Source organism: Chaetomium fimeti, assembly GCF_033439085.1.
Source record: "Chaetomium fimeti strain CBS 168.71 chromosome Unknown B0H64scaffold_1, whole genome shotgun sequence".
In the NCBI taxonomy this organism is placed as follows: Eukaryota; Fungi; Ascomycota; class Sordariomycetes; order Sordariales; family Chaetomiaceae; genus Chaetomium; species Chaetomium fimeti.
In genome coordinates this window covers 2,515,584-2,539,062 of record NW_026944329.1, presented here as the reverse complement: position 1 = coordinate 2,539,062, position 23,479 = coordinate 2,515,584, and the positions used below count along the sequence as shown (strand labels likewise).

Genomic DNA, 23,479 nt, shown 5'->3' with positions numbered 1-23,479 from the left:
ATGCGACCTAACTCCTTTGACTATGTTGTTTCTTTGTCTTCAACTTATTTTCCTACCGATTCCGGGATGTCCAGACAACCCCTCCGGAACCCCGAATCCCGGATGCCCCACCAACCCGGAATTTGTGGAGTCACCGGCCGCTCCGACGGCCCCGTTCTCGCCGGCGAGTTCGGCATTAATCCTTACACCTGAAAGCTGCTTTGAGTCTTTGTTTTGGTCGCAACTCGAGTCGGGTTCAAGAAGAGTATTAAGGGTTCTGGCATGAGCCGGATTCTAGCCTCCTAATAGATCGCAAATATTGTTACGCTTTGGATTAGGCCCTCGTGACAGCATCATTGGTTGATCTAGCATCCAAATATACTTTTCTTAACTTATACGAGAATTTGTCACCTGATATTGAAACAAAGAGATACATTTTAAATGCCCCTCAAGCTCAAGGCTATATTCCCAGAGCGAACGATACCTAAACAACATGACCTGTTCTCACGTTATCACCAGGGCTTATTGATGGGGATGAAATCTCAATCTAATCACGGGTTCCCTAGAAGAGTCATTGGCATCACTTTCAAGTCGTACGAGGCGTGCATATAATGGTGGCCTCTTCCCCTAACTCCCCCTCCGGGCAACCAGAGCCACCTTACCTTACTTTAATCATCACCAAACCACGGGCGGATTCCCTTGAAACCACCGCTCCACTACGAGTGCCGCTACTTGCCGGCTATCCAGGCCTAGACTACTTTATGGCCATACCCGCACACGCCGCACGACAATGACTCACACTTTCGACACCAAGCATGTCTTGCGGGCGATCCCGCTCGTTTGCTCTTTCATGGCCTTCATCCTGGTGATGTTGGCACTCTTTGCAGGCAACAAACCCGGGGTCCTGGAAGGCCACGAGATCATTACAGTGAGCATCGCTGACCCGTTGGTCTAACGCTGTCGTATCCAAGTTGGCTGATCACGTATCACAATGCTAGGTTGATGCTTCCCACCTAGGTACAAACCTCGGCAACAAGGTCAAAGCCAACGCCCTCCCAGCGCCCCAACCAAACGTTGGTGAGAGAAGCGGCGTCCAGGTTCGCAGTGGCATCGACGACGACATTACAAAGGGGGTAGGGGGGAACGCCCACACGGGCACTTTCTACTCCCTCTACGCCCTGACAATTTGCGAAGGCAGGCTCACAGCCGATAACGGCCGCAAACTAACCCAATGCTATGCCTATTTTTCCAGTACGTTCACCCATAACGAGTCCGAACCTCTGCCCCCCCAATCACACTGCCCAGCACCCACCAAACCCACCCTACTAACCCCCTTCGGCAACCACCAGGCTCCGACCAAATCGCCACCATCCCCGCCCTGCTCAGCGCCCGCGACGACGACGACGACGACGACGACGACGGCACCACCGCCCGCTCGCGCAGCAACAGCCAGACCCTAACGGCAGTCGGGCTAACCTACAAACTCGAAGCCGCGCTCTGCGGGCTGGACACGCTGGTGCGGGCGGTCGGGGTGCTGCTGGCGATCGGGGCCGGGTTCACGGGCTTGTCCTTCTTCGCCAACCTGCCGGCCATGGCCATCAGCTCCGAGGAGTACACGCACGCCGAGACGGCCTACGACTGGGCCGTGTGGACCAACCTGACCTTTGCGTCGGGGGCGGCGCTGTTTTTGATGTTGGGGAGCTTCGTCTCTTGTATAGGGGCCCGCACTGCCGCGATCAAGATTGGCGAGATTGGTGTGGAGGCCGGGGTGACGGCGATGGCGGGGGAGAGTTGGACTGGGTTGTCGTTGGGCACGGCGATGCTGATGTGCGTGGTGCTGGTGTATTGGACGTCCAGGGGCGTGTCCTTGCGGAAGAGGGAGAAGAGGGGGGAGAGGAGGACGAAGCGGCGGGATGTGGAAGAGAGGGGTCGGAGGTCAGAGCCGCCGAGAACGCCACCCAAGATGGATTACGACGACCATTCGCAAAGGGAAGACTCGTCGCCGTCGCCGAAATCTCGCGATCGGTCGAGGGACAAGCGGCGAACATACGTTCCAACGGGCGCTAAAAAGTAAGAGCCTGCAGGCAAGCTTACCATCATCAAGCGACTCGGGCCAGGGCTGATTCTCTCTGCAGCCAGGAGAGAAAGGGAGGTCATAGATTTTATGGATACATGATGATATGGCTCTTTGTTTTTCAAGGCCGGAATGATTGAGTTACCAGCTGGTTCTGGCACACCCGAGTCGGGTTCTTTTAGTTTCCCGCCGGTCTACCTCGGTAGGTAGGGAGATATCACGGCGAATGAAATCCCATTGACGAAACTCATACGCTACCGAGTGAAAATCACGCGATTTGACGAGAGCACCGCGCCGTCCAATCCAGGGGTCGTTGGCGCCAAGACCAGGACCCCACCGTGGTACTCGTTTAAACGGTCAGGCCCGGGATGGGGCTCGTCCAGCTTTTCCTTCGGTTGAATCTCGACATCCTGTTAGCATGTTCCCCCCGAGACCCCACGCTATCTGAGCAGACGTTCGGGTCAGCGCAAAGCGGGGTAGGTTTGTCGTTGAGGCTGTGAAACAGCTGAGGTATCCCAACGACGCTTCTCTCTCCTTTAAATTGACCGCGCCCCCCTGCTATTGCTCTTTCCCATCCTCACTCATCCTCCACGCAATGGCAGACCCAATAAGCCTAGCTTCGGGCCTCCTGGCCTTGGTTACATTTGCGCTCAAATCGAGCACCGTGCTCTATGATACGGTCCAGAGCTATCGCAGCCATCCCAAGAATGTGCGCGATCTCAAGGACGAGCTTGAAGCTCTCGCTGGAGTCTTGCAAGCGTTATCCGAGACGGTGAAGCAAAACAAGGACACAGATTTTACGGCTCTTAAGCTACCATTACTCCGATGCGGAAATGCCTGCGGGGAGTTCGGCGAGGCGCTTGCGCATTGCTCGTCGCGCTCCGGTGGATCTAAAACAAGCTTTCGCGACTGGGCGAAGCTGAAGTACATGGGCGACGGTATCGACGAGTTTCGGAGGATGCTGGCTGGGTACAAGTCAACCATAAACATCGCGCTCGCTGACGCGAACCTGTGAGTCGGATCTGGAACCCTTCCTTGCTCCAATCCTGCTGACATGCGCCCGCACTCTCCCCGACTTAGCCGACAATCCTCCGTCACCATCGAAGGCCTTGAAACATACAAAGTTATGATCAAGGACGCCACGGCCGATCTTGAAGATCACCTCAAAAGCATCGATTCAAAGCTCGAATCCACTTTCTCACGAGCCGCCGATGAGTCTGCCGGGGACGCGACGCAAATGCGGCAGATGCAGGAGGAGAGGTCGAGCACGCAGCAGGGCCTCGCCATTTGCGCTCAGTTGTCGGCTCATATCGCCCGGGTCCAGCCCCGGTTAGCAGCTGATCACGGCCAGGGGTCTACCGATGCCCGCGCGGTGCCTCCTGCTGTGGCCGAACGTATCACCAGGGAAGGCCTAGAGGAATGTCAAGACGCTCTCATCAACACGGCGAACCGGTTAGAGAAACACCTGAAGAGCATAATGGACCGGCTGATGGCGAGGTCCAAGACAGCTTTATCGTCGCCCCAGGCCGCGGCCGACCTCGAAAGGCTACAGGAGGAATGGGAGACGGCAAGGCTCTGTCTGGACATCTGCTCCAAGGCGAACGAGAACACGACAAAACGTCAAGGGGGACGAGGAGGTTATGCAGTTCTTCGCCTCTACAACCGGAAAGATCGTACATGCCAAGGACATATCCCTAGGGCCCCGGGGGGTGCAGTTCGGGGGGCAACTCAGCGATGCGTCGATCCAACAGATTTCGCGGGACTTTTCTCGCGCCGACAACATGGCGCCAGCAGATGCGACGCCAAGGGATGCGACACCAGAGGTGGTCACACCGGCGGATGCCGCTGGCGTCGCCGCGTTTTACGATCGTTACGGTTCAGGCTTTAAGCTTGCTCTGCAAGAATCTCAAGAAGACGCTTTGTCGTCGGCGACGGGGCAGCGGCGACATTGAGAGACGGGGCCTTCGGCACATAGAGGGGCTTATTAAGTTCTGTTTTACCCTGAATCGAGCAAGAGTGGACAGAACACGGGATGTCGATTGAAACTCTGCCGGTAATCCTCTATATTCTACGATCAACAAACTTGCATCTCCGAGTTCTTCAGGGCAGAAAGAAGCGTGTATAGCGAGGAGTTAATTGTGTAAAAGCTAAGCTAGCGCCGGTTTCTCTCCGATTCCTCTTCGATTATCTGTTATGTGCCTCGGTGACCTCGACGACGCTATCCCGCTGACCTTCTGCTCAACCCGCACCGGGTACTCGCCGTTGAGCTCGACGCCGGCACCGCTAACATCATAACCTATGTAATAAAGCCCATGTAATTTAACAGAAATCTCAGCAAACCCGACGTAATCTTTGTAGGCTCGACCCTCCGGCCACCCTCCCCGAGTCTCCTAGGCACTGCTCCGGTCTTCCGCACGCCAGGCTCCAACCGCTTCCTAAGCCTTCGTAGTGAGAAAACTCTCGTTATATTGACGCATCGTGATTCTGCCTACGCGCCGGCCCTGCACTGCCCCGCACCTGCTTCGTCCACCGAGGCAGCGGCCCGCACCAATGGCATTGTTGGGCCTTGTCCCTCGCTCGCCGCAGCGGCTTGGCTGTGGTCAGGGGGGGTCGGGCTCGCCTCCCTATTGGTCAGTCGGCACAGCAGTCAAATGCGACGGCGAACCGCCCGTCCATTGGATGAAAGTTGTCGGACTCCCAATGAACGATTGGTCGGCACCACGAGATCCCATTGCTGCACGCGCGCAGGCATCCATTCCTCTCACGTCATTCAATGATATAGTAAGACCACCACTTTTTGACGACATCAATGCAGCGCAATTATGAACCTTTCGAGTGTGTAAATGCGGGCGTTTACCTCTGGACAGAGGGCAAGACACGTTACTATTCATAGGCGATGTTCTTTGAGTGAGTAGCGTGTGAGCTCCCTCTCCGGTTCTTACAGTTGTTTAGATCCAAGGGTTGGTGTTTTGGCAGTTGGTCTGGCAGTTTGCAGACAGAGTCATTCATCACCTGTTCACCCCTAGTAAGGAGGGTTTATAAGTAGAATACTAGACATTGCTAATATGTATTAGAAGCGCTTTAAATGGATCCGATATAGCTAATAATCGGGATAGTAGAAGTAACCATTCCTATATATTTTATAGACTCCAGATGATGTCCTCAAACGCATGAGGGCGGCCAGCCTTGACATCAAGGGTGATTTCTACGCTCTCTCAACCATCCTGTACAGTATGATTGCAGACACCGACTTCACCCCAACCTACCTTCTGGTGGCTTCGATCCGGGTGTCCCCCTCTGACGCGGTTGAAATTGCGGAACGTGGCACCGAAGTCATCGAACCTGTCGTCCCATCCTAAGTAAAGGAGCAGGATCCTGGCCTTCGATGTAAACCATGGCGGCATTAGCTGCGCTCAAGGGTTGGCCGAACTGATGGGCCTGATATTTACTACCATGGCAGCGTCGTATGGGGACAAGGTCAAGTGGCTGCTGTCCGTCGGCCCCAAAAGCTTCGGTCCGGGGCTCCCAGTGCACCCACCCGCCGCCGAAGCCAACTCTCACCTGTACCTTGATCTAGACTCACACGCGGAGGCCATACGGGAAGTGGTCAGCGCATACGCAGCTTTGAGGCTTAGCGATATGGTCAGCGGCGGCGGTCCCCTCTCCAGAGGGAGTCTCTATATTGCCGTGCGAGACAAGCTTCGCGGGGTGGCACCTGGCAGTTTCATCTGCTTAAACGCGGCCTTGGCTGTTGTGCAGTGGACCAACGAGGCTTGGAACCTGCCGGGAATCCTAGATGATATGAGCAAGAAGAGCCGAAATGTGAAGCGTCTGTACTCGTCGGCTAGAGACAGCATCTACACGCTCACAGCGAGCGATGCGGCCTATTGCACCGCCATACTCTCCGTCGCGGCCAGGGCGTACCGGCCCCTATCGGTGGCAGAGATGGTCGAACTGGTCAAGCTGCGGGTCATGGATGGAGTGGACGGTCGCAAGTATGTTTACGGTATGGCCATATCGAGTACAGGGGCGGGGGGGGGGGGGGGGCATGCAATCTTCGCCGTCCACCAGTCCGACAATATCATCCTCTGGGATGCTTTGGCGCTCCGGCCGCTGAAGAGTCTCTTTATAGTAGCCAGGGGGTCCTCAAATTTGGGAGCGGCGACTGACAGAGACAAGGACAACGAAAGCAACGGAAAGAAGAAAAGGACGACCAAGGTCAAGGAAAATTGTCCATCGGAGATGTCCACGACGGCATCACCACCTGCCGGAGTAATATCGAGGGCACTAACGTTGATGGCATCGCAATCACGCCGGCCGGAGACCGGCTTGTGGCTACTGTGGACGGAAAACCAAGGCATTGGAACTTGGAGTTTCCCGATATTAGAGAGGTTGAACTCGGTTTACCGGAGGGCGTCGAGAACGTTGAGGAGACCGAGGTCGAATCCATTAAGGTTCTCGCCTGACGGGACATGCCTGGCGTTCAGTCAGGGCACGAGGATGGCTCTCCGGTACCCCACGTTCACGCCAGACGTACTCCCTCACTGGCAGCATCAGTGGCCTTTCTAAACAGCGCTGACGTATCAACTTCCTCGCTGCCTTATCTACCTAGGTACCTAGACAGGTACCTAGGTAGGTACGCAGATGTAAAATGCTCCACGTCCCGGGACCGCCGCTTGGTGGCTTCCCATCGAGTAACAACCTGACCATATAAGTTGATAAAGGCACATCGTCTCAAGCAACTGGGTTGGTTGGGCACTAGGGTCTGCTGAGTTCAAAGGTTGCGTTGTGGCGGCATCATAGAAATCATGATGGCACCCCAAGACCAGTGTTTCGATGGGCATTTCAACGTTCACCTCTGCGATATTAGCATTAATTATACTCTTGCCTCACTCGGGCCGTGGTAACGTTTAAGTAGCTCCCTAAAAGTCAATTCCGATGCCTGCAGTTGACATCGCCTCGGCCATCCCCTGATTCCTATATCCCAGACGAGAAACTCGGTGTAGTATACAACATCGTGAGGATCCTGCGCTACCACAACACGGGGTGAACCCGAGCCACGTACGCGCCGGCAAGATCAGGTAGGTAGGTACTCTCTCCCCCAACCAATACCCCCCCGCACTCGGCAACAGCACCTAACCCAGCCCTCCCCCTATTTCCCCTTCCCCTCCGCTTTACCCCCCTCCGTCTTATTCTTCCCCCCACCACCCCTCCCCTTCCTAACCTTGACCCCCCAAGCCCAATGCCCCCTCGGCGCCTCGGCCAACCGTCTCATCGACTCCCCATCCTTCGCACGCGGCCCCGTCTCCCTCTCCAACGCAGCCACCGCCTCGGCCGCATACTCCCTCGCCCTGTCCTCATCCGCAAACATGGCATAAATCAGCGCCGCCCTGGTATACGCCGGCGCCAGATACGCATCCAACCTCTCCTCGCGATACAGCTGCACCAGCTTCCCGCCCATCTCGGGCCGCAACCCGACCCCGCGCCGCTTCTGGCTCATCAGCTCCTCGATCTCGGCCTCCAGGTCCTTGATCTGCCGGATCCGGTTGTCGGACGCGCCGGATTCGGTGGTGTTTAGTGTGCACTGCTGGCACGAGCACGCGAAGCCCCACTGGTCGAGCTGGCTGAGCCGTTTGGAGCGCGCGATGCCGGTGTAGATGTAGGAGATGGTCAGCTCTTCGCCGGCAGGGATGTCGCGCACTGCGACGGTGGTGTGCTTGAGCCCGCTGAGGCGGTAGTGTACGCTGGGAGGGGGTTAGGAGGGTGGGTTGGGGTAAATTGGTTGTTTTGGGGGGGCAGCTTACTTAGGTCGGCAGTCGTGGTTGAACTTGCTGACTTCGGGAAAGACGCCCAGGTGGGCCGAATGCTTCCTGTCGCCGTCGACAAAGATGCGGAAGGAGTTGCGGTCGATCTTGTCGTAGATGTTGCTGCCCACCTGGCGCAGGAACCGGGCGCGGGCCGGTTCGGGCAGCCGGTCGACGGCGGCCTGGTAGACGTCGGAGCGCACCTCCGGGCTGAGGTCGGCGTGCGGGACCGACTGGATCAGCAGGGCCGGTGGCCGCTCCATGATGATCTCGCCCTTCCGGATCGTCCGGTTTGCGATCAACCCGCTGCCCTTGCCGGCGATTTCGGTCTCGTAGAAGGCGCCGGCCTCGAGGCCTGTGCTCAGGGGCATTTCGGACGTGGCGACGACGAAAGCGCTGCGAGACGTGGTGACGAGGGACATACCCTCGCCGGCGTCTGGGTTGGAGAATATGCAAAACTCTATGTGGCAGTGTTCTGGACCCTGCCAGGGTGGTGGGACAGTGTATTCTCGAGGTGGTTCATATCGCTCGCCGGACCTGTGATCCCAGAGTTCTGGGGTTTTGACATTCAGGACTGTACGTGGCCGTTGCTTCGACAGCGGCGCGGCACATATGAGCTGATCTTCTGCGACTAATGGACTCCAGAAGCAACTCTTTGTCTTGCCGGTCTGTTCTTGAAAAGCAACTGCGAAGCCGGCGACGGATAACCCGGTGATCAGAGGGAATAGTGTGTGCATGGCGACTATGTCCCTGCACCAGCACCAGTTCTAGAGAGGGAATTCTCAGGATCGGGCCTGGGATGTTGGGGAAACCTAGCGTAATTGAGTTAAAATAAATAAATAAACAAAAGCCTACTGTTATCACACGAGGTAGAATTAAGTTAAGCTGAGGAAGAGTACGAAAGCTTGACCTCCCCAGATTTCTTGGTTTCGCCAGGTCGGGAAAACGAGCTCGTTTAACTCCTATTCTTACCCTGGTTCGGTCCGGTCGGATACAGGGGGTTTGCTCAGTTCACCTGTGTCCTCATGAGTTTCCTGCCCATTGCTCTCCATGAACAGGCTGTCTCAGGCTTGTCGATCTCTTTAGTGGGACATGACCATCGGCCAATCCACCATTTGCCTAAATGTTACGAGCTTGGTTGCGGCGGCGCAACGGTTCCGGTTTTTGGCCGAACGCGGCATATGAAGAACGTCCAAAGTTGTTTTTGCGGGCTGAAAGTAGTATTATATCCGAGTTAATATGCAAAGGTGCTGCTGCCTTTGGCAGGGAAAGGCCAATCAACATTTCAAGGACACTTGTCGCCTTGTGGGCAGTTCTGAGTGCATTACGCGTCTTGTCGTATAATAGTAGGTCTAGGATACGACTACATGGTTGAGGGCAGTGACGAACATGCGTAGGCAGTTTATGGTTCTGCTCTGGAGCTCAACATATCCAGTGGAAGGGGGCTCTTCATCCGAGCCTAAGCCTTTTCTTTTCTTTTTCTTTTTTCTTTTCAAGGAGTGTTGTGCTAAAGTGTTTCTTCTACTCGTGCAGTCCTAGCAAGCCGCATCAAAACAGTGGTGTCGAAGGCATGGTAAGTCGATCTAATCGGCCGGTTGACTTTGGTCGTGTGAGCCTGAAAAGCGAATAGCGACCTAAGGATCAAAGACGAGGAAATAACCCCCCACCAAGCCTTCACGGAGTAAGCAAGGTCGTAAGCCGTGTTGAGCATGATAACGCTAGCACACCGGGCATCAGCGAGTTCCCTTCCCTCCAGAACGGCGACTGCCCTGGCTTCGAGGTGCACCACACTTCATTACACCATCTCGACGTTGCCGGATTTAGTTGGCTCAAGGAACTTGACGCATCTGACGCAGTTCTGGCACGGGCTTTCCCCAAAGTTGATGTGGTGAGCGCAGCTAGGCTTCCGGCCTCCTGCGTGACCTCTGAAACCCGCGCAGTTGCAACACCACATCAATGGCCGTTTGACCCGGCCTACCGTCAGATTCTCGCCACCGAGTGTCATTATGCTCTCCTTTTGGGTTGTAACAAGGACACTCTGGCTGTGCCTTTGGTACCGGAAAATGCCATTTATCTCTCTGAGGAGTAGGTAGTTTCGATGATGCTAACGGCCGGGTCCTTTATACTGGGCCCGCCTTAACCTAAAGGCCACCTGCACGTTATGAAGCTCGAACGTCAACCACGGCTGGCGAATTGCAAATGGATAAAAGAATGATAATAAGCAACATACTGGGCAGTAGCTACACGAGCGGCGATTGTGGGCTGAACTCTCACATCCAAAGTCTAATGAACAAATATAACTGAAGACAGCTTTCGGACAGCGCCCAAGTAAATAAGAAGAGTGGCTGCACCTGGCACGTTGCTATCATACAGTCTAGTAGCCCGGCCAGCGGAATCCCTTACGTCTCCCCATAGTTTCAGCCTCTGGACCCGTTGCCGCTCCCGTTCCCGTTATTACTTCTCCGCTCCTCTTTCCGAGGGGCCGGCGAGGGGTTCGATGGGCCGCCACGGATGGGCAACTGACCGGAGGAGGCGGGGGCGGGGACAGGGGGAGGGGCATTTGCCAACTCGGCGGCCGCATCAGAAGTCAGCCTCTCCGGGACAAAGGCCGAGCGTTCGGCCTGGTTAATGATCACGGTCGCCTTCTTGCCGCGGAAGGAGTCCTTGACGTCGTCCAGACTGTCGCCGTCGAGAAGGACGACCCTTACGTTGCCCATAGCCTGGCCGCCGAGGCCGTCGCCGAGTCTGGGCTTGCGCTGCACCGAGAACTGCGGGGGCTGGCTCCCGAGGACACGGTATATATCATTGGCGATGTCATCGTTGATCACCACGGGGTAGGTGTAGTTCTCTTCGATGCGCTGGTACCACCTTTCCCAGTGCTGTGCGATCTCGTTATCGCGGGAATCCTCCATACGGTCGTAGTCGTCGATCGGAGCCGGCGGGGGAGCCGGGCCATCATTATCGCGGGACGCCGGGGGCGCTCGGGCGGCAGGAGCTGGCGCTGGGCGGCCCGACGAAGTTGGACCGGAACCGGAAGTAGGAGCTGCCTGGCGTCTCGGGGCCGGAGCGGAGCTAGGGGCTTGCGCCGGGCCTCTGCGGGACGGATCGGGCTGGGATGACCCCTGTTGCCTGCGGCGCTGCTGATCGGTGCTGGACATGGTGATTGAAGAGGAGGGATAAAGGGGCAGGTGTAGGCGGTAAGAGATGAAGCGAAAAGGCGGAAGGGAACGGGAGATCTGCGAGCAAATAACTCGGACAATGGCGACTAGTCGATCAACGACGGTGTACCGTGTAACTGGCTAAGAAGTTACGGGGGGTCGACGAGGTAGACGAAAGTGTGTTGAGTTTGTGAGTCTATGACCTGTGAATTGCAATGACACAAACCAGATCTCAGGGGAAGGGGCATTTGCAGCTCTTATAATTATTATGACTCCGATGTAGTGCAAAGATAGAGTGGTAGCATCCGGACGGTGTAATAAAACAAAACATAGCCGAAGCGTAGTCTACGCCGCGCCGACCACAAGATGCGGCCATAGTTAGTCGGGTGGTGGGTCGGTTGGGGCCCTATGTGTATCAGCGTGCTGACACGTCCCGGCACATTTCCCAGTTTTTTCCCGGACTCTTAACTCGTCTTTACCGTGTGGGTGTGTAAGACGGCGGCTTTCGGTTTTGGTGACGACGGCGCCACCCGTCAGCACGTCAGCAACCCTGAAAACGTCTACTTAGCTTCATGTCGGGCCTCCAAAAACGGCCGTAGTGAAAGGGCGAGGGGCCTACTACGCCATAGTATGTTACAACTTTCATCGTCCGCGGGCAAGGGGTATCCCGGTAAATATATGGTTCTAGGATGGCGGCATGCGGAGCCAGCAAGTTACAACCAACACCGGCCCTCTTCCGCGTCTTTGGCGAGTCCCAAGAAACTTAAGTTTGGAAGGATTCGCTAGCAGATCAATGGCGCCTCGGGTCCCGTTACGGCGCAGGAAACACGTTTTGCGAGCTGTGCCTCATCTAATACACGAATAAAACAAGCCGGTAATAGCGCGAGGATAGACCAAATGTGGATATATGGATATATCTAGCTCCATATACCCGGCCCATGGCCCGTGAGATTCCCATGTAACATGGGCAGTTTTGGCGTTCACCTTTGCGACGACCACTCCCAATAATAATCTCATAGTATCATGGCCAACTAAGCTCTCAGCAGTCCACTTCGAAGTTGGGGTTTGGGGTCTCCCGCCCCCCGGCCATGGCCCTGCCGACCTTCTCGCCTACATGTAGTAATTACTAATCGTTCTAGTAAAGCTGGTCTACTACAGCAAAGGCTCCTTGGGGGCTACGCCCAGTATAGCGTCATACTCGTCTGTAGTCTGTGGACCTGCGACAACATGTCAGCTCGCTTGGTCGCCGCCGGCAAAACGCAAACACGGCGTTTAGAGTTATGGCGATAGCCGCTGCTACCAACCCGGCCCCAACCATCTGGCCTCTAGTGGGTAGGTAGCTTAGGTACCTAGCTATTGCTCCGACTGTGAGCCCGCCCGGGCTAGCCCAAATATCATAACATGGAGAAGGTCTGAAAGAGGAGGGCAGTATAAAGTAAGACTTCCTTCCCTCCCTTACATGCATCGAAAATCAAGAGTCAAGGACATACGACAGTCAGTACATTCAACTGGTTCATACCATCACAGTACCCTACCTACCCAATACACCACCCTTTCTTTAGTTTCTTCTGCCCCGACACTGGTCGTTGGAGGCACTTTCCTTCAGCTTATATCCTTTAACAACCCAACTCCCCCCCCATCCCCGGCTACGTTAGCTACTCGCCAACATGCCTCCTGCAACCTCCTCCTCCTCCTCCTCCTCCTCACCAAAACCTATCTTTGGTGTCGAAATCGAGATATTCGTCAAGGTTAAAAAGGCCGTCCAAAGAGATGTTGAGGCATACCGAAGCAGCCTACCCGCTCACTGGCGACAGTGGGACTTCGATCTCTCCAATCGCAGTTCAAGTCTAACCAGGGTGGGAGCTCAGCGCGTGTGTGTAAAGATGGCCCTCACATCTCTCATCAATGATGCGCTGGGAAGTAATCATGGCTGGAAATGTGTTGGCGACGCCAGTCTGAAAGAGTCGCAGCTGTCGGTAGCCCCCGAAGCTGACCTCTGGTGTAAGTCTCCCTCACCCTTTTCCGGCTGCTTCGCCAGCCAGGGGTTAACGTTTAGCAGGGGGTGTCGAAATCATCTCGCCGCCCATGTCGGTGGCTAGGAGATGGCAGAGCGAGATCCGCGAGGTCTTTGACGCCGTCGGCGAGCAGTTCGAGCTGTGGACGCACCCCGTCACTTCGTGCCACGTCCACGTCTCTCCCGGGCCTAAGTCTAACGACAAGTATACGAACAACCAGCTCGTTAGGATCGCAAAGGGCGCTTTCTACTGGGAGAAGGCTCTCAAGGAGATTCTGCCCCACGACCGTAGGGACAACCCCTATGCCAAACCCAACCACAGGGCCTTTGGTACCTCGCTCTACAGGGACATCGATCGCGACAGCTGGAGGCCCCTCTTCGGCGCCATCGACCACGAGATGGACAGGTTTGACAACCACCCCATGGGTCAGAAGAAGTGCTTCGCCATCAAGATCGCCGGCGGGCACCTGAGCGACCCCAACGACAAGTACCGCAAAGAACGCTACCTCTCGCAGAACTTCCTCCCGCTCACCCGCATCGGCACGGTCGAGCTGCGCCGGCAGGGCGGCGTGGCCTCGGCGCAGTCGACCATCCACCGCGTGCTCCTCGCCGTGACCCTGCACGTCAGCGCGCGCCGCTACGACTTCACGGGCAACGCCGGCCGCAGGACCTACCCGACCTCCAAGGAGCTGATCGACGAGCTCTCGGACCGCATCGCCAGCCTCCCGCGCACCTGCCACGGCACCCGCTTCGTCCACTACCTCAAGCAGTGCGTCGCCAAGTACGGCGGCGGGCCCCTGACGGAGCGCGACATCAACAGCTACGAGCGCAAGCTCCACGAGGGCTCGGGCTCCTCCGTCGCCCCCACGCGGAGAGCCACCACCGCCTCGTCTAGCGGGCGCGGCCGTGGCGGCGGCAGTGGCCGTGGCGGAGGTACTAGCGGCCGTGGGGGAGGTACTAGCGGCCGCGGAGGGGGCGGCACTAGTGGCCGTGGAGGCGGCGGCACCAGCCGTGGCGGAGGCAGCGGTGGTGGCAGTGGTCGTGGCGGCGGCAGCGGCGGTGGTAGCCGTGGAGGCGGCGGTCGTAGCGGCGGCGGCAGTCGCGGCGGCACGACGATGGTGCGAAACAGGGATGGGAGACTGGTCGAGGTCGTCGACGTCACCCCCTACGGTCGATGAAGCCCTTGTTAGCGTCTGTCTGTACACTAGCTACCCTACTACCCCATACCTTATTTGTTGGACCGGGCTGGACCTGGTTGGGTAGCGTACAATACCATCAGGACTACGTTTTGAACTCAGGATAGGACGCTCCAAGAACAGTATCAAGTATATAGGTTTAACTGTGACCGCAAATCGAATCCTGTGCCCTGTTGCTAACCATGCTAGTATTATACAAACGCCCGTGTGTATCCTCCCGAACCAACCATCCATGATCCTCGATTACCTGTCCAAGGTTTTCAACTCATTCTCCGAGCCCGTGACCAACCTGTATCCAAACTCGGCCGCCTCCACGCACTTTGATGCCATCTCCTTGTGACCTAGCGCCTCGTATGCCTCGCCCAGCGTCCTGAGAGTGGCCACAATATGGACCGTCATTAGTGTTGCGTTGCCAGACTTGGTGTAGATCTCCCTCGGATCCCAAACTTCGCTCTCGTCCGGCACCTTGAAACCAAAGTTCCGCAGCACCTTCATGGCATGCTTGACCACTTTACCGTGATTCTTTCTCCCACGGTGCGCCGCCACCAACCAGTTGCTCGGGTAAATCAGCGTCAGCCGTGGCACACCCTCATAGACGTCCTTTTCGTGCGCTTCCTCCAGTTGTCTCGTCAACTTGTCCACACTCCGGATCTTCGCATCCGGGATCAGCTCCCTGCCCGGCATCTTCTTGCTGCACAACTTCTCGACCGCCACCAACAATTCTTTCCTCTTCGCCTGCATCGCCTCCGGACTACGCCTCTCCGCCGCGCACAGCGTGCACCCGCACTCGAACCCCCAGCCGTCCTTGAACTGCTTGTTCCGCACATCAGGCAGCGGTTTGACGGGGACATACTGCTGGAACAGTTCCTCCCCCTCCTCAATATCCCTCGTCGCCCTACTCACCAACATATCCCCCACAAACGACCGCATCGTATTCGCGACGCAGTCATGGTTCATATAACTCGCATGCACCCACAACCCCTTACACTGCCTCCCCTCAGGCACACTCGGCCTCGTATTCTCCAGCGTCGACCTCGGCGCACTAAAGCAATTCCGCGTCCGAATCGCCTCCACCAGAAACACATCCACCACCGGCACCCCATCCACCAACCCACCCTCCCCACCACCCCTCTCATAGCCCCCATCAAACAACCGCAGCACCGGGCCCGCCAGCGACGGGTTATCACACAACTGACGCACCATCAGCGCGTACAGCGCGGCCGACGCCCGCGCGGGCTCGTACTGGTTGGGCATGAGCGTGGCCTTCTCGGCGAAGACGAGGTCGCCGGCGCGCAGCGCGCGCGTGGCAAACAGCCCGCGCCCGTGCCGCGGCGACTCGCCCACGCGCGTGTTGGCCAGGAAGGAGCCGCGGTCGAGGTGCACGGATTGCGGGGTGAGGGAGGCTTGCATGGCGGGGAAGTCGTACTCGCCGGTGGACTCTTCGTGGAGTCGGGCGGTGCAGCGGGCGTGTTCTTTTTTGATGCCGCTGTGCGTTGGGTTGAGGGAGAGGGCGGTGGTGAGCAAGGTGTGGCTGGTGGTGTAGTTGCAGAGGCCGTAGGCGGCGCGGCCGGCGTTGTAGTAGGCTTTCCATTCTTGCGGGCCGCCGGTGCGCGAGGCGAGCGCGTCGGCTTTGGCGGCGTCGTAGCGGCCTAGGATGAGGTTCACGCCGGACCGCTTGGTGTAGATGGGCGCTTGGAAGGCCGCGTCGTCGGAGACTTCGAGCGCTTCCGTGTAGCTGGGGAGGGTGTCAGTAGTTAAACTGTGCATGCTGAGGTAGTATCGAAAGTGCTCACCAAAACACCGAGGTTGGGAAGTCCTTCTCGATAAAGGCCCGGTCGGCGGCATTCTTCCAGTCCTCGGCCGTCTTGAGAAGAGGCCCCAACCTCAACGACTCCGGGATGATTGGGTCGGTGAACCGCAACAGGATGACATCGGAGGGGTGATCCACGCAAATCATAAAGTCGTCCTGTGCGCCGTTGTTCTTGTAGTACGGTTCCTTGATGGCAACCACACACCCCTCGGGGACACCAGAAAGAATCGACGAGTCGGCCTGGTTGTAGATGGCCAACTTGTCGGCGTTTCCAAACTCATCCTCCACGATGCTCACCGCACCAGCACCCACAAACGGAGCGCTGATTGCCTTGACAACGAGCCCTTTGCCCCGGTGATGTGCCCCCGCATGGAGCTCAGTTAATGGGATCTAATTCTAGCGTTAGTACACGCAGTCCTCAATTGGCAACATAGAAGTAGTTGGTTTACAATCTCAAGTTCCCTGATAGACTTGGACGATGCCGGATACGCATCCGCCATGACAGGCTGCTTCACTGGCCTCGGGGCATGTGGCGAGTTGTCCTGCTTCTTGAGGTGCGTCTTGTGTGTTTTGGTCAGCTCCTCCTTGGTGAGCCTCCGCTTGGGCAAAGCCCCGGTGTTCTCTTTCGTCGACGCCATGCTAGGTGCAATAACAACTGCCATGTTGAATGTAGATGATGATTCGGTGTCTTGGGGTTCAGGGAGACTCGAAGAGGGATGCCAGACAAACAATGATTACTAGTAGTTCTGTTCCCAACCTCAAACGAGATGTGAACTGTAGATGAAGCATCACGAGCCGGGGTCTTCAAGAAAGGTGTCATCCTCGGAGGCGGAAGAGCCGCAAACTATATCCGACTTAGCGGGCTGGGCCGATTAGCCGTGCTCCCGAAACTATTACCCCTAATACGCCGGCGGGGAATGCGGAGAAGCGATTCAGGGGTTTGTAGTGCCAAGATGCTTCCGAATGGGGCAATTCCTTGACATCGACCGGCGCCCGTCGTCACGCGAACCCATATTAACTCACCGCATCAAGAACGGGCTGCTTGCTTGGATACTTACCTACCTAGGTACGGAATCCCTGGTTTGGGGTTCGGGGCAACGTGGTTCTCATTCGAAGCATAGTCCCAGAATATTACCCTTAAAAATTGCCCGAATCGGCCTCGACTCATCGCACACTGAATTTGCTTGTTGTTTTCTGCTATGACGTTGCCTGCTATCCAAAGATTGGGGGTTTATCCACCTGCCACCAGAACGAGCCCGCCATCCGTCCCTTGTTGCTGCATCGTATGAGCTCCATCTTCTCCATAGCCTCCAGTCTCCGAAATGCTGATCTGAACCGTTTCCATCTCAGCGACAAGGTAGGAATCCGGATCCGACAATGCGTTGAAATTCCTTGCGCCGTATTGAATCAGGAGGTCCTCGATCGGCCCAGGTTCGGAGGGGCGGTCCTCCATATACCAAACGCTCCTCGTAACATAGTACACGGCACGAGTACGCCTCGCCTGCACAATATGCAAAGCACTTTGCCCTTTGACGCTGTTGAACACTCCGAGCATCGGCCCCTTGTCCGGTGTACCGATTTCGCCCCCCAAATCCCCAATATCGTTGGGGTCGAGGCCTGCCTCAAGCATGATCCTCACACTATCGGAATCTAACAGTGCGGCTGCGACCTGTAATGACCCAACAGCGTATCCGGGGATGGTTGACCGTGCCCCAAGCTGTAGCAATTTCTTCAAAATGAGGCAACCCCAACACGCGGTTTTCAGACCAACACAAACCACATCATGCTGGTGGTTTGCGACAACAAACAGCAGAATCCTTGACGGGTCAAAATGCCCGGCGGCGAAATCGAGCATTTCGTAAAGACCCTGCCATGGTTGTGACCATCCACAGCAGGGTAAATGGGCAAAGAATTCCAGCACAGAGCCGCGGAAATGGAAGGTACCAAGAAAGTCACGGGGATACCTACTTCTGTAGTAGACGTCGGTTCCAGAAAAGAAGGCGCCCGGTTGAAACTCGAGGTCGACTTGGGACGCGAGGTCTTCGGCCGTCCGGCCCAGGTTCGTCAACAACGCTCGAGCCAGATTAGCCCGCTCGTCAACCTGAAGCATTCGAACAAGGGGCTCAATATGGGGCTCAGGAGGCGGCGAGCGGAGCTTGAGAGTATAAACCCGGCGAAAACCAGCAATGGCGGGAGCTATCGGATTTTCTAAACGGACGAAGCATTCTAGAGGGTACCAGAAAAGGCCTCCAAGATACGGCGCACGAGCCTGGAGCAGTTGAACGGCGGCTGATACCCATGATGTCGTCCCCGATGAAGCGAGCAGAGCGGTGTGCCAATGCAACAAGATCGCCGACGACTGGGCGCAATAACGGTCGAAATCGCCATAGACATCTGTCCCAGGTTTGTCGGGCATTTCCAAGCCCCATTGGTCCACGCTTGAAGTTGCCCCAAGAAGCAGTACCGTGGCATGTTCGGCAAGCACACGGTCTCGGTCAAGTGCGAAGAGCGCAGCGGGACTGGAGCGTATTCGACGAGACTCGAGAAACTCGAGAACTGTGTAATGGGCGAACGATAGAACAGGCATTTCCCCGTTGTCCGTAAGATTGGTTCTTATCGTATATGTTCCCACTGTCACCAAGCATCCGCAGAGCTCGCGGAGTAGGTCTTCGTCCAGAACGTAGCCATCCAAGAACAGAGGGTCACATTCTTCCTCGTGAGCCAGGCTTTGTTGAACGGCCGCGAATAAAACCGAGCAGGGGATGTCGGCCGAGTGCGGGATCTGGATCTTAGAAAGGTCACAAGTGGCTATGGGTTCCGCTCCGGGAATGGCTTGGTGAATGAGTCGATGGGTGCTCAACCAATGCAGGACGTGTTTGATGAATAAACGGGCATCTTCAGGGATGCGTGAGAAGACGCGCTCGTATGTTTCGTCCAGAGTTTTGGGTAGGTTGGCTAACGCTGCCTGAACGATTTTGATATCAGGTTTTAGACGTTGCAGTGCATCAATTTGGCACACAACCCATCGGAACCTGGTCGACTATCGGTTAATTATCAAAGCTCTGTGATTCTGGTCGCGAATGGTATACTCACATGCCGTTTGCTCCCCTGCATAACGCTCTAAGAACCTCCTTTCGAAGCATCTCCGGCCAACGTTTTAGCCGAGGGTGAGTGTCAAGTCTTGACTTGATGTACAAGACAATGTCGTCGTGAACGAAGGGGTTCCGCATCGATACTGGCGTCGCAATATCCACCATGACTTCCTCGATGTCCAAGTACTCACGGCTGGTTGCTAGCAGCCGGAGCTTCTCGAATCGTCCATCGACGGCCAGATCCCGCAAGACTCGGAGTAGATTCTCTCGCTGAAGACTCTCATCCACCGCATCAATGATGACATGAACGCGGTCAAAAGCCTGAATGACCTGTTCCAGGGTAGCGAGTAAGTTTCTAGGGCTTGGGTTGCCACCCCGTCGGTATAACTCGTGTACAGCAAGGGGTACACGGCCAAGCTGGCGGCACAGTTCAAGCAGGATCCATCGCAAAACTGGGGTTGTTTCGTCCTGAGAATGGCCGAAGTAACAATAGTAGTAGACGCAAGCGTACCCCGACCCCTGGCGCCCGCAATGCATCCCGACAGATTCGATCAAGTGGGATGCAAAGATGGTTTTTCCGGCGCCGGGTATGCCGTGAATCCAGAGACAACGGGTTTTCTCTCCGAGCCATGACTGCCACTCAGGGGAGCGAAATAGCCACTCTCCGGTGCCCGGCTCGTATGTATCGCGGGACCTTTCGTGTATTTCGGTCGGGTCCGTGGCAATGAGCCAGTTGAAAACATTTTGTTCTTGTGCGTCTTCATGGATGGCGTTAGCGGATGATGGAGCGTTGCGTTCTTGTGTGAACCTACCGGTCAGAGCAGCGTAAATCTTCTCCGTGTTGTTCTTTGTCTCTTTGATGTCCAGACTGAGGCAGGGAGCACATAATGCGTTGATTAATTACTTGTTTCAAAATCTAGCCCGGACTGAGGCCACTTACGAGGAATCGGTGGTAAGCGCTAGAGCAATGGTGCTCTTATATTCCCTGAGCTCATCCAGCAGTGTCTTTGCCCTGGATTCCTTCCAGAGCCAGCTCATGGCAGCCAATACAGCCTTCCTCTTGGAATCAGTAGCGAACAGAGATTCAGCTGGCAGCATGTCTTCCAGCTCGGACACGACTTTCCGACATCCCTCGACCGGGCCATGGTCGCGTGTGAGGGTGTCTAGAGTTGATGGTCCTTGGTTACATGAGACGAGGAAGTGGAGGTCGTCCAGAATGGCCCTCAAGGTCGAGACTTCGACGAGGATGAGGCGCAGGTCGCCGGGGGCATCCCGCACCACTTCCAGGAACCGCCTGCAAAGGTTGATAACTTTGTTTGCGGCGTTGATGATTTGAATAATATTAGCCGCGGCGCTGAGAGGATCCATATTCTCCGAGGGCCCGCACCCGCTTCCCGGGGAGATCGCCGGGCTGGTTGTGACGACTGTTGAACCGGACAATCGATGCTGTTCGGGCGTTTGGTGATATGACCGATCCAATGCTGCCTTGGGCTGCCCGAAGGCAGTTGGGTGACCTGGGTCTCTCCGCATTGTGATGGGCTGCAGCAGTCGGCCGGCGGCTCGCTTGCCAATGAAAATCCCGGGCCGTCACACTGCAGGTTGCCGTTGTAACGGTTGGACAGAAACGGCAGACAACCGAGTGACTGGATATATGTGCGGCACAAGCAGGGTTAAGATTCTGTGGATTGCTTCTTCTTGTCTGCGGACGTTGCGTACAGCAGTCTGCCTACGATGAAGACGATGCCTTTTTCGGTGACCGCCTCATGATGACGGTGCGTTGAACCCCATCCGGCAGTGGGCCAGCCAGCGCGATGGCGTTGTTTGCCCCCCAGTTACTCCCGTTTGCGTTTGTCCCCCCCCACTTCTCAGTGATCTTGACGTCAATGGCCGCAACATCCTCAAAGCCGAACTTCCTGTAGAGACCATAGCCTACCGGGGATGACTCGAGTCGGCAAGGGAGCCCGAGGCTGTCGGCGAGGTTGACACCCCACTCGACAAGCGCGGATCCAGCCCCTGAACGCTGTTTGGTGGGACTGCAGGCAAGAATGCCCAAATCTGGGGTCAAAGTTAATGAAAGTCGCGCCAACCGCAGTGTAAAACACTTACATAACGCTGCTTCCCCTTTCGCATGCTCGCTTTGGCTCCGGTTCATCAACCCAATAAAGCCGTCCACAACGCCAAGATCGCAATCATCGCCCCATACCTCGGCTGTGGCAGTGAAGTTTTCATTTTTCCATTCTTCCTCAGGGCGCGGTCCACGTTGAAGCAGCCACTTTCCGAAAGCGACTATTTCTCCCGGGCTATCGGTGGACGTGCCCTCTGGTAGGTATTCGGCAACGTAGACCAAGGTCTGCCCTTTTGTCGTAGTGTCTTTTCCAGCGTCTTCAGAGGCAGGCGGTGGAAGGAGCCTGGCTCCGAACTTGTTTCTCGTTTCGGCGGAGACCCCGTGAGGGTACATAAGCTGGTTCATGATGTTTTCGTCAAAGGCTGCGAAGTAAACATCCACGATCGCTTCAACATCAGCCGGCGTGGCCTCGCGGACACGGAGATGGGGTCGGGTGGCCATTGCTGCTTCTTTCCGTGCTTCCTGCCTGTTTGATGAGACGAAAGGTTACGGTCGATGGGCGCGAATGAATTTCGGTATAAAAAACCCCCATTCATCGCCCGCATCCCGACAGAGTCACCCGGCGACGAGCGGGAACGTTTAACCCCGCGTGCAGGGCGCCGGGGTTTACCGGCCTTCCCGTTCGGGATGAGTACCCCATTGCCAACATCATGGCGCCAAGGGACGAGGCTTTCCGGTAAACTCGTGCCTTCCATTGGACGAGTTTCCCATCATTGAAGCAGCTCTATACAAGTAAATCCAGTCTGAGGGCTAATAGCAGCATAATGAGAATATCACAATGTTGAGTCGAGCTTGGTTGGTTTGTCGGGGTCTCGGGCGGGGAAGGTGAGGTTGTTCGGAAACCGCAACCGCCAAATCACGAAGTTCGGGGTGTGGTGTGGAGTGTCCGAGGCCCTGGGGGCTTGGAGTCGGCAACTCCGCGGACCAATCAAATGCAGCAATTTGATCAGCAACACTCAATGCCCCACCCGGAGCTCCCAGCAAGCATGGACTCCCTCGCATCTGCTGCAGGAGCAGTCGGCGTGCTTCTTGCATCATACGATGGATGGGTGATTGCGAACTTGCGCAGTCTCCGGTCGTCGATTTGGAACATCGCGATGGAAAATCTTAGGGCGAGATTTATTCTCTCCATTCCGTTGCTTGTTTTGGGGCTTTTACTTGCTCGCGCACCGTTCATGATGACTTCGGTGGCCCCCTCGAAATCGTGGGCCGATGCGCCGTTGAATCTGATTACGACTCCCAAATCCCAGACCGGGAAGGTAAACGGCGACACGTCAATGCTTTTCCAGTTCTACTCCGGCTAATAGATGCCCTCTTACAGGCCGATATCTTTACGTCCGGAGCAACACACATGGCCCTGCTGCGTACGTGCACGCGGATGGACTAAAGACCTAACTATGGACGGTTGGAGTTCCCGAGCCAGCGGACTAACATGCCAGTTTAGACAATTCGATCTTCCGAGGTTACAATTCTATATATCACCAAGCCCCGCTTGTTTCCGACAAGGATAAGTCCGACTTTGTTGGCTACTGTCTCACCTGGTTCAAGTTCGTCAAATCCCACCACGACGATGAGGAGGCGACGTTGTTCACCAAAATCGAGGAGCTCCTTAACGACAAGGCCGTATTCGAGGAGACGCACAAGGAACATGGTTAGTATTTACACAAAAGACCTGCCTCAAAGTTGCATATCCCACTGACAAGTCGATTAACCGTAGAGTCGTTCCTCGCGGGCCTTGCGGACTTCGAGAAGTACCTCTCCAGCCTTAGAACCCCTTCCGACTTTGCAGGCGACGAGCTTCTCCGCATCATGAAATCTTTCCAGCAACCCTTCGAAGAGCACTTCCACAACGAAATCGCGACCATCTCCAACCTCGCCGATCACCCAAACGCACCGAAGCAAGGGACACCGGAGAATGAGGCGGCCTCGGCCACTTTCAAGGCTTGGGGGAAGAGCACTGTGACAAAAGCAGGCGTCACTGATGTAGTGCCGTTCTTCCTACTCAACCTCGACCGGACCGTCGAGAACGGCATGTGGGCGAACTGGCCCCCGATGCCCGCGCCCATCCGGTGGGGCCTGATCAACCTTGCCGGGGCCTGGCGCTCCGGATGGTGGAAGTTTGCGTCGTGCGATGCTGCCGGCCAGCCGCAGGAGCTATGGGCTTACCGGGCTGCTGGTGCGAAGGCTTGAGGGAGCAGACCTTTGCATCCTCGCATGTGAAGCTGTA

At 56.2% G+C, this 23,479-nt stretch overlaps 9 protein-coding genes across 9 annotated transcripts; 5 read left to right on the top strand and 4 right to left on the bottom strand.

The window, feature by feature from the left end:
* Window positions 1-769: 769 nt before the first annotated feature.
* On the top strand, window positions 770-2,120 carry B0H64DRAFT_448917 (uncharacterized protein; the record flags this gene model as incomplete). Its single annotated transcript, XM_062807065.1, has 3 exons — window positions 770-907; window positions 978-1,230; window positions 1,329-2,120. 3 exons carry the CDS (start codon window positions 770-772, stop codon window positions 2,051-2,053), a joined length of 1,116 nt encoding a protein of 371 aa, XP_062664116.1. The 3' UTR covers window positions 2,054-2,120.
* Window positions 2,121-2,449: 329 nt separating this feature from the next.
* B0H64DRAFT_381294 (uncharacterized protein) lies at window positions 2,450-4,186 on the top strand. Its single transcript, XM_062802791.1, has 2 exons — window positions 2,450-3,064; window positions 3,134-4,186. The coding sequence occupies exons 1-2, from the start codon at window positions 2,649-2,651 to the stop codon at window positions 3,939-3,941; spliced, it is 1,224 nt and encodes a 407-aa protein (XP_062664115.1). The 5' UTR covers window positions 2,450-2,648; the 3' UTR covers window positions 3,942-4,186.
* A 1,320-nt stretch (window positions 4,187-5,506) lies between these two features.
* Window positions 5,507-6,519, top strand: B0H64DRAFT_437758 (uncharacterized protein; the record flags this gene model as incomplete). The annotated part of the gene is made up of 2 exons (XM_062806290.1): window positions 5,507-6,059; window positions 6,233-6,519. The coding sequence occupies 2 exons, from the start codon at window positions 5,507-5,509 to the stop codon at window positions 6,517-6,519; spliced, it is 840 nt and encodes a 279-aa protein (XP_062664114.1).
* A 686-nt stretch (window positions 6,520-7,205) lies between these two features.
* On the bottom strand, window positions 7,206-8,683 carry B0H64DRAFT_428639 (uncharacterized protein; the record flags this gene model as incomplete). The annotated part of the gene is made up of 2 exons (XM_062805856.1): window positions 7,858-8,683; window positions 7,206-7,797 (listed from the first exon to the last, which is right to left on the bottom strand). The coding sequence occupies exons 1-2, from the start codon at window positions 8,592-8,594 to the stop codon at window positions 7,206-7,208; spliced, it is 1,329 nt and encodes a 442-aa protein (XP_062664113.1). The 5' UTR covers window positions 8,595-8,683.
* A 1,591-nt stretch (window positions 8,684-10,274) lies between these two features.
* B0H64DRAFT_369837 (uncharacterized protein) lies at window positions 10,275-11,015 on the bottom strand (the record flags this gene model as incomplete). Its single annotated transcript, XM_062802059.1, has 1 exon — window positions 10,275-11,015. One exon carries the CDS (start codon window positions 11,013-11,015, stop codon window positions 10,275-10,277), a length of 741 nt encoding a protein of 246 aa, XP_062664112.1.
* Window positions 11,016-12,682: 1,667 nt separating this feature from the next.
* On the top strand, window positions 12,683-14,207 carry B0H64DRAFT_448907 (uncharacterized protein; the record flags this gene model as incomplete). Its single annotated transcript, XM_062807064.1, has 3 exons — window positions 12,683-12,888; window positions 12,970-13,016; window positions 13,075-14,207. 3 exons carry the CDS (start codon window positions 12,683-12,685, stop codon window positions 14,205-14,207), a joined length of 1,386 nt encoding a protein of 461 aa, XP_062664111.1.
* A 170-nt stretch (window positions 14,208-14,377) lies between these two features.
* On the bottom strand, window positions 14,378-16,880 carry B0H64DRAFT_352208 (uncharacterized protein). Its single transcript, XM_062801487.1, has 3 exons — window positions 16,485-16,880; window positions 16,019-16,425; window positions 14,378-15,960 (listed from the first exon to the last, which is right to left on the bottom strand). Exons 1-3 carry the CDS (start codon window positions 16,695-16,697, stop codon window positions 14,469-14,471), a joined length of 2,112 nt encoding a protein of 703 aa, XP_062664110.1. The 5' UTR covers window positions 16,698-16,880; the 3' UTR covers window positions 14,378-14,468.
* A 386-nt stretch (window positions 16,881-17,266) lies between these two features.
* On the bottom strand, window positions 17,267-21,693 carry B0H64DRAFT_414465 (uncharacterized protein; the record flags this gene model as incomplete). The annotated part of the gene is made up of 8 exons (XM_062805035.1): window positions 17,267-18,190; window positions 18,254-19,067; window positions 19,129-19,885; window positions 19,940-19,995; window positions 20,068-20,618; window position 20,719; window positions 20,858-21,182; window positions 21,234-21,693. The coding sequence occupies 8 exons, from the start codon at window positions 21,691-21,693 to the stop codon at window positions 17,267-17,269; spliced, it is 3,888 nt and encodes a 1,295-aa protein (XP_062664109.1).
* Window positions 21,694-22,349: 656 nt separating this feature from the next.
* On the top strand, window positions 22,350-23,442 carry B0H64DRAFT_369834 (uncharacterized protein; the record flags this gene model as incomplete). Its single annotated transcript, XM_062802058.1, has 4 exons — window positions 22,350-22,511; window positions 22,574-22,616; window positions 22,697-22,903; window positions 22,970-23,442. 4 exons carry the CDS (start codon window positions 22,350-22,352, stop codon window positions 23,440-23,442), a joined length of 885 nt encoding a protein of 294 aa, XP_062664108.1.
* Window positions 23,443-23,479: the final 37 nt, after the last annotated feature.